This window comes from Clupea harengus, chromosome 19 (assembly GCF_900700415.2).
Source record: "Clupea harengus chromosome 19, Ch_v2.0.2, whole genome shotgun sequence".
Classification (NCBI taxonomy): domain Eukaryota; kingdom Metazoa; phylum Chordata; class Actinopteri; order Clupeiformes; family Clupeidae; genus Clupea; species Clupea harengus.
Window position 1 is genome coordinate 23,126,164 of NC_045170.1, and position 8,461 is coordinate 23,134,624.

General features: G+C 49.1%; 1 protein-coding gene across 2 annotated transcripts; it reads right to left on the minus strand.

Moving 5' to 3' along the window:
* Nucleotides 1-2,053: 2,053 nt before the first annotated feature.
* On the minus strand, nucleotides 2,054-8,128 carry tmem200b (transmembrane protein 200B). 2 transcript variants are annotated; one of them, XM_012831387.3, is made up of 2 exons: nucleotides 7,777-8,128; nucleotides 2,054-4,829 (listed from the first exon to the last, which is right to left on the minus strand). In XM_012831387.3, exon 2 carries the CDS (start codon nucleotides 4,794-4,796, stop codon nucleotides 3,507-3,509), a length of 1,290 nt encoding a protein of 429 aa, XP_012686841.1. In that variant the 5' UTR covers nucleotides 4,797-4,829; nucleotides 7,777-8,128; the 3' UTR covers nucleotides 2,054-3,506. The 2 variants fall into 2 exon arrangements, with proteins under 2 accessions (XP_012686841.1, XP_031441701.1); XM_031585841.2 differs by lacking the exon at nucleotides 7,777-8,128 and adding an exon at nucleotides 6,829-7,302.
* Nucleotides 8,129-8,461: the final 333 nt, after the last annotated feature.

Consider the following 8,461-nt stretch of genomic DNA (forward strand, 5'->3'; position numbering starts at 1 on the left):
CATCTCCACACCCCTGCCTCCCTCTCTTCTCTCCATCCACACACCCCTGCCTCCCTCTCTTCTCTCCATCTACACACCCTTCCCTCTCTTCTCTCCATCCACACACCCCTCCCTCTCTTCTCTCCATCCACCCACCCCTGCCTCCCTCTCTTCTCTCCATCCACACACCCCTGCCTCCCTCTCTTCTCTCCATCTACACACCCTTCCCTCTCTTCTCTCCATCCACACACCCCTGTCTCCATCCCTCCTCCATGCGGTGGCAGGGGTACTGTACTGTGCCATGCCCTGCTGTGCCGTGCCGTGGCAGCGCCCCGATAAGCCTCTCGCCAGCACCTGGTTCCCATTGACTCCTGCACTCACACCAGTCAGAGCAGGCCTCTGGGAGTGACGGCAGTAAAACACAATTACAACCAGCTTTAAGTCGTTTAGACGGTTCCCCCTGCTACACACACACACACACACACACACACACAAGTTCATGCATGTACACGCACATCAACACACACACACACACACACACTCACACATGCACACACTCTCACACAACAATGCACACACACATAAATACAGACATGCATATGTGCACTCACTCACACACACACACACACACACACACACACACACACACACACACACACACACACACACAGAAATGCAGACATGTATATATTCACTCACACACATACACACACACATACACACTATTCTCCCAGAGAGCCTGGCGTGATATTTTCCAGAATTCGTTCACTAAAAGCATATTTGCATCTGTGATTATCCCATAGGAACCGAGGAGCGACGGTATGCGATGTTCAGGGCCAGATAGCATCAGCTCTAACCACACAGACAGATGATTACATTACAGCCCCCCACCCCCACCCCCACTCCACTGAGAGCAAAATAAGAAAAGAAGGAAACTCCAATGTGACTTCATAGCAGAATACTGGCAGAGTTATCATCTTAATGGAATAAATACAGCTGATGAATCCTTTGGAGACGCTGCCCGGGGTTTGGGAGTCCTGACACTGTGCCGCGGAGCCTGATAATAGCTAATCTGTGCTTGCCAGAGACTAATGCTCTTGGGGCACCAGTGGCGAGCGCCCAGTAAGCCATGCCCGCAGTGGGAAGCATCCGCCTCCCAGACTAACCCAACGGTTCCTGCCTTAGTGCCCTGCTGACTGCACGGGTGAATGGGCAGCGATGAGCACAACAGGAGCGAGTGAGTGAGTGAGTGAGCTGTTCCAGTTTGCTCTTGGTGCTTTTTCTCTTCCGTCTTCGTTGTTGTTGTTGTAGTTTTTAAGCGCACAGCAGAGAGCCCTCTTTCTCCTCAGTGAGTCTACCCCCCGCCTCCCCTCCACACACACACACACACACACACACACACACACACACACACACACACACACACACACACACACACACACACACGTACACACACACACACACACACACACGCACACACACAGACACACACACACACACCAGGCTCTACCTCACATTGAATTGGCAGGGAAAAAAGCTCTGGGTCTTGCCTGCTAGCTTTACGAGCTGTTAGAATCGCAGAAGCCATCTTGTAAACGACCAATTAAATGAGGAGAGATCACGAGAGACCGCGCATACCTGCCCGGAAGGACCCATAAACTCTAATAAAGGGGGGAAAAGTTGGCCCCAAAGAGGAACGCTTCTGAGGATAATTGTGGCGGGGGAATTTCTCCTGCTTCTCCACCCCCTCCAGGCAGCTCCACCGGGAAGGCTAAGGGGAGCCCCAGACCAGACACGGACCCTGGGAGATTTTAAATATGGTAACATTTGTAAAGCAAAATTCCACATCAGTCCGCACCGATTCATTTTAACTCACGTACACTCATGAATGCAGCATTGATGATAGTGCAACATTTTCTTCAAACTGACAATGAGGAAAAAGGAATTTTGATATTCCGGATACTCACAGTAGCAGAGGGCTGACACCACACGTCAGAGAACACAAACAAATGGCGTTCCTCACAGAAGAAAGAAGAAAGAAGCTTCACACATGGGGATTGAGTTTTGTACACTGTTTTGTATTCTATGCTTTGCCTCTTTATTTGTGACACAGGCATGGAGAGGAAATTGCACTCTGTGAAGGTAAAGGGCTTGAGTAAAGTCACTGATTGATTGTTCTTCTGACTGCAGATATTGCTTAGCATACATTTAGAAACACAGATCGTCACATGGCATACAGGACAGGCATCACAGACCAAATAGAGAAGGAGGCGGGGGAGGGGGGTAGACGGAGAGGAGAGATGAAGATAAAGATAGACAAGAGAGATGAGAGAGAGAGAGAGCGATGGGGAGAGAGAACGTGAGAGAGAGAAAGAGAAAAAAAGGTGGAGAAGGAAAGAGTATAAAAAACAGAGAGAGGGCCAGGAGAGAGAGAGAGAGAAAGAGAAAGAGAGAGGGGGAGAAAGGGGATGGAGGGGTCTAGTTTTGTAAACACTGTGGAGCCATCTTCCCACATCAGACAGTGCGGCCCTTGAAATGTCATATTCACGTGCTTGCTTCACCGCATGCATTAACACTGATGACTGCAGATCTTAAAACCAACATGAGCAGCCAGGCAGCCTCCTCCATCAACACACACACAGACACACACACACACACACAGACACACACAGACGGGGGACTTTCTCTGTACAGCAGAGACAACCAGGGACAGAGAGAGTGTAAGGAAGAGCCTCTCCACCCTGTTGTGACCAAGACGGGGACGCATATTCTGCTGGTAGGGGAGACACAGTGGGAAGAGTAATCTGCTTCGTGGGGTTTGTTTGATATCACGCTCTGCATAATCTTCTGATGTGTGCTGCCTTAATTATCCAGACAGTTCTCCTCGTACGAACTTTGTGTTATCAAAAAAACAAAAAATATATGGATCAGCACCTTTGGGCTTCCTTGGGTTTATTGTTTGTGTCGATCGCACAGTGACAAGTTGTCCAATCGTAATCCGTTTGCCATGTGCCGTACCGTAACGTTGTGTGCAAATGGCGTCCAGGAAAATCAGAGGCTCTTTGGCAACGAGTGGCGCCGTCTTCCACAGGGTGAACCGAGTCAGCTCTCTTGTACACAAACGGCAAATCGCTCCTCTCATCTTCCACAGCGCAGGCTCTGCCTTCTCTCAGATGACTCCAGCATCGCCACCAGCCCAACTCCCTGTTTACATATCTGCGCCACTGAAAATCGCAGCCCTGCCTTTTAGAAAATGTTCTAAGCCTTTGGAATGGTCTCTCCATGGTACTGCGCACCCAATAATAATAACTTGGTCCACAATGATACCATGATTTGTTTGAGGGGAAGACAGCAAGTCCTTTTGAAGCCTTTCCTTGTTTAGGAAGACTACGACAATGGACGTGTAAAGAACTCCGCTGCAAGGCTGCTTCCCATATCCGATGCTTCCACGGAGACGTATCCTACGTGCTGCAGGAGAAGGAGATCCAAGATGGCGGCCCAGGAGAGGTCCTTCCTGAGTGGCGACCTCACTGGAAGGGCCCCGAGCCAAAGCTCTTGTCCCACGGCGAGCACTGTTGCTCCAGCTGCTCCAGCAGCTTGTCCACGGAGTCCTCCTTGTTCTCCAGCTTCAGGTAGCGGCGGGCGTAGCCCAGGTCCAGGCGCGGCCAGCTGCGATGCCTCTGCTCCTCGACCGAGGCGAGCTCGAAGGCCTCGTCCGGTGCCATGCCCGCCGCCATGTTCACACACACCTCCGAGCCGCACTCCCTCGGGACGCGCCCAGGTGCGTCGGCCGAGTCGTCGTCAGCCGTGACGTCCATCCGCAAGGTGACCTCATGGGACACCCTGCGAGGATTAGTCCTGTAGCTGAGGCTCTGTGAGCGCCGGGGGGCCACCACTGACGCCACCTCCCAGTCCTCCCCCTCCAGTGTGGACATGGAGGAGGCCGTCAGGCAGTTGCTGAGCTTGTGAGGCGCCTCATGGTGGCGCTGTTCCCCCGGGGAGGCTCGGCCCTGGGTCCCCCCCTCGTTCAGGTCCGCCTTGCTGGAGTTGCCGGAGTTGGAGGACAGGGTGGGGATGGAGGGGGTGGAGGCAGACTCCTGGTGATGCACCACCTCTGTCTTTAGCATGGACCTCTGCCGCTGGGTGCTCTCCGACTGCCGCCGGAGGTGGGGGTCGTCGTCGTTGGCGGGGTCCCCGTCGTCCTCCATGATGGAGCTCTTGACGTGCAGCAGGGGCTCGGAGCTGGTGAGGTCCTGCAGACAGAGGATGTTGAGGTGGGCGGCGGGCAGGCTGCTCACCCACTGGTAGTGCCGGGCGGTCAGCGAGCTGACGGCCAGCTCGGCGAGGTCGGCCGAGGGCACGACGGCCGACACGGAGCAGATGACGTTGCGCATCTGTGCCAGCAGCATCTGCGTCTCGCGGTCCCGGTTCTCGTACAGGACCGTGTTGGCGCAGATCAGGATGAACAGACCCACGCCCATGATGACCGGGCCCAGCAGCTTCATGCGCTCGCTGTGGATGAGGCTCGCCGCCGTCAACAGCCCCCACCCGGACCCCTGGGAGTCCGTCAGGACCACGCCGCCTTGCCCCGGGAGGCTGGAGCGCTGGCTCCGGTAGGGCCAGTACCCGGCCACGGCCAGCGCCGTGCCCACCACCACCACCACCACGCCCAGGACCAGGAAGGCTCCCGGGAGGGACTTGATGCGCAGCTTACCCTGGATCACCCCCTCCTTCTTCTTCCGCGAGCGGATGCGGAACCGGGACAGGCGCTGGCGGGTGGGCGTCCGGCCCTCGGGGTTTGTCGTCTGGGTCTTCATGGCACGGGGGTGTAGTCAGACCCTAGCAGGATGCTGCAGGAAGATGAAGAGACAGGTCAAAGGTCGCTTCTTTACTTTAACGGTGCAGCCCTTGATTTTTGTAAAAGGTTATTGATGTTTGAGCACAACAGCCAATCAAATGACGTGTTTGAGTGCACACACTGGATGAACAGCTAGAGGAACGTGTGGAGAATTTCACTGAATTCAATGAAAACTCTAATGGATTAGAATGAAGGACTGCCCCTTTAATCGGAACCTCTGAGCAATAAAACCGTTATCCCAGAACTTTGTTTGGAAAATGAACAGCATCCAAACCAGCCTCGTCTTTGTAGAAATACCTTCAGAGAGAGTTTGTTTTATGAAAGCAAAGATGCTAATGGTCCCTGGAGCTTATTTTTGGACCGGGCAAAAGCGTTCTCAGACTGCTTGTCATAATAGCTTCTATTAATACTTCATAAAATGAGTCTCTACACAGATCATTTGACAAAGTAGCCCCTGTGACTCCATTTCTGCCTTTCATAGCCGTCATGTTAACGGTGGGCTCGGACATTTGAGGTGACGAGACGAATCCCAAGACACGCTTACTCACGGCACAGGCAGCTCCTGCGGAGCAACTGCACGGCCGTGAACAGAGTCAAGTCGACATGGGGAAAACAGCTACAAGCTCTCCAATTAAGGTCCTGCGCACATTTGTGCAAACACACCATTTAAAAAAACCAAGCCCACCTTGGGTGTGAACAGATCAAAGAACAAAAACAACCTCTACCCCCCCCCCCCCCACACACACACACACACACGCCTCACGCTCCGTCACCAGCTATTAGCTGTTCTCAGTTCTCTCACTGATTCAGACCACGGGTCTTTGATTGTGGCCAAGAGACAAACAGCTAGACGAACATCACCGCTTGGACTTAGGAGATATTGGCACTAGACAGAACCCCATCTCTTTCACAATTTGGTAAATACTCATAGACATATGGAGGACCGCCAGCTTGAGCTCATTTAAACAATTCTGATTCTGATGGTCTAATCCAGAGTCAGATGCCCTTGGTCGGTTTGCCACAACAGAACCGTCAACATTCCACAGAACCTCAAATAATCCAGCTGCAATTTTTAATAACTAGATCTCATGTGTAATTGCCTGACCACACTGACAATTCAATGCAATTTTGAAATAAACAGTCCAGCAGCTTCAGAAATCTTCTCAAGCTAACGTATGAGGCCTTCATTATACACATGCATAACGTACATTACAAAATGTCATAGAGAATGACACAGGCTTCTTCTTGTGGATAAAACTCAGACAAGACATGTTATTTTAGTGTGTGGGTAAATAGACAACAAGCATGATGACAACAAATCTCACTGTCAGCTGGCTTGGCACAGACTTACAAACTTAACACTAAGATGTGTTTCTTAGCAACAATCAAAATGTAATACAACTCTGACTTATTTGATTTTATTTTAACTCAAGGGGGAAAATGATCACAGTTTAGTCAAACACACACACTAGACATTTGTCTTGTGATACATGCCTTTATAACTCACAAGTGTTTGTCTTTTAAAATTTTAATCATCTGGCAGTGAAAACGTGCTGGTAAATACAGGCCTGAAGTAAAAACAAACTAGTGAGTAGTCCTAGTCCTAATAACTACTGGTACACTGTATAGGAACTCAATTTGAACATGTAAAACAGTGGTGGACAAAAAAAAACGTAGTTTTCAAATCCACTTAGGGTTGATGCCACTTATTCTGAAAATCAGAAATAGTTTTTTTTCCCAAGGAAATTTTAACAGGCGCATTATATCTGCACTGCCACTCGAGATTTAGCTATAGTTCACACAACTGGATCGACCCGGGAGAAACAATTCTGTAGAACATATGACAATTATTTGGTCTCGTCCCCTCAAATGTCAGCAACAATCTCTAAACTGCTAGCAACCTTGCTAGATCAGCCTTAATCCCCATTTTAACGTAAAGCACTGCTATACATTCCATTCTGCCCATGTGACTAACTTGATTTTTTGTTTACCGTTATAAGTTGTTTCTCGGGGGAAGTCGTGCAAACACTCCAGGCAATATTCTGCAGTTGCGGCCCCGCATAAGCTTAGCGTCGCATGGCGAAAATTCAGTCCGACTTCTGGCAAGCTCTTTGCACAACAAAGCCAGACAGCTCAGTGCCTGATAACCACCGCATTCCCACGTCTCACCCGTTATGGAATCGCTGATAATCACCGATAGGTCCAGATAACTAATAGTCTTACTTGTCTGTGTTCAGTGGGCTACAACAGCCTGTTAAATTCACAGTTTCTTCTATTGACCACGTTACGCATGGGAAATAACGCGTCCTTTCTAAATATTCCAAAAACGACAGCCTAACCTGTTTATTAACATGTGTTGAATCTAAGGCTTACATTAGCTGGAGCGAAATATTCGAGCAAAAGCCGTAGTATATATAACTACAATAGCCTACACAGTGATGCTATTAAAAAATAAATTAAAAAAAATAACCGAGACATTTCTTTAAACACAATCGTGTACCGTGTGACATTTCCTTACGCACAGTTGCTTCCTATGTGTAGCTAAAATTGGCATTATTTAATATCCTGTATCAGTCTCACATAAGACCATGGATGAATCACTGTCTTGGGGCATTTCTGAAAGACCGTGTAAGCATTGTGGCGGTGAAAGTCAATATCTTATCTTTTGGTTTGCCGTGTGGCTCAGTCTGTGCACATAATGAGACTAAGCCACAAACTTTAAGTTTGGACATTTAGAATCCAATTAACGTCCTTGTCATCACCTTTCACACCAGCTCAGGTCATTCGTCAGTGTCAATGATGTTAATCATTTGATCAAGTTTTTCCTTTCAGCCAGTCCTTCAAAGGCAACTGTGTAGTAACCATCAACCATCAACAGTCTGGCTTCAATTACATCAAAACATTAAATGATAACTCATTTAGTCTGGAAAGTTACTTGCCTTCGTAATGGTTCGAGGTATTGCTCTGGTCTTCATCGTCTCGACGGAGTCGACGCGCAGGTTATGAGGACCCCTCTTCTCATGAAACCGCGCATGATATCCGCTTCTATGGTGCTGTGGGCAGTTGGACCTCTAGTTTGGCAGTATATCCAAAACAGAGCTCGAACCATGATCGGGAAAAAGCCTCTAGCATGCTGCAATCCCTCCTTGATTTTAACTAAATGTCAGTAATGCGCTTAAGACAATGCCCCTCGCAGTTGAAAAAAACTGAGTTCGATGCATTGTCAGGGAGTCACAGGACTTCAACAGATCTGCTCCCGCCCAGCATAATGTAGCGAGTTAGGACCACCTCTCCCTTCCAACTAATGAAAGAGTGCTAGCGCCTCCCTCCCTCTTGACAACATTCATTTCCATTAATTCCTCAAACGATGGAATTTTTTATTTTGCAAAGGTCCCCTTATATGCAACTTATCTTTTCTATATAGCCCATAGGCTAATTGCCGAAGTCAAGCAGGGAATAAACACATTTGAATAATTCATCAGGAGAGAAAGATTGACAGTTTAAACTTCGGAATTAAACAGAGCGTATATCAATCGAAAGCACTTGAAGACCCTCAATGACACTTTGAAGGTGAAATTCCAAAATCATACTTTGGCACGCCTTTCAAGTGGTTCATTCAGCAAT

Coding starts and splice junctions, on each gene's coding strand:
- tmem200b (XM_012831387.3), bottom strand. CDS start 4,796: ATGAAGACCCAGACGACAAACCCCGAGGGCCGGACGCCCACCCGCCAG.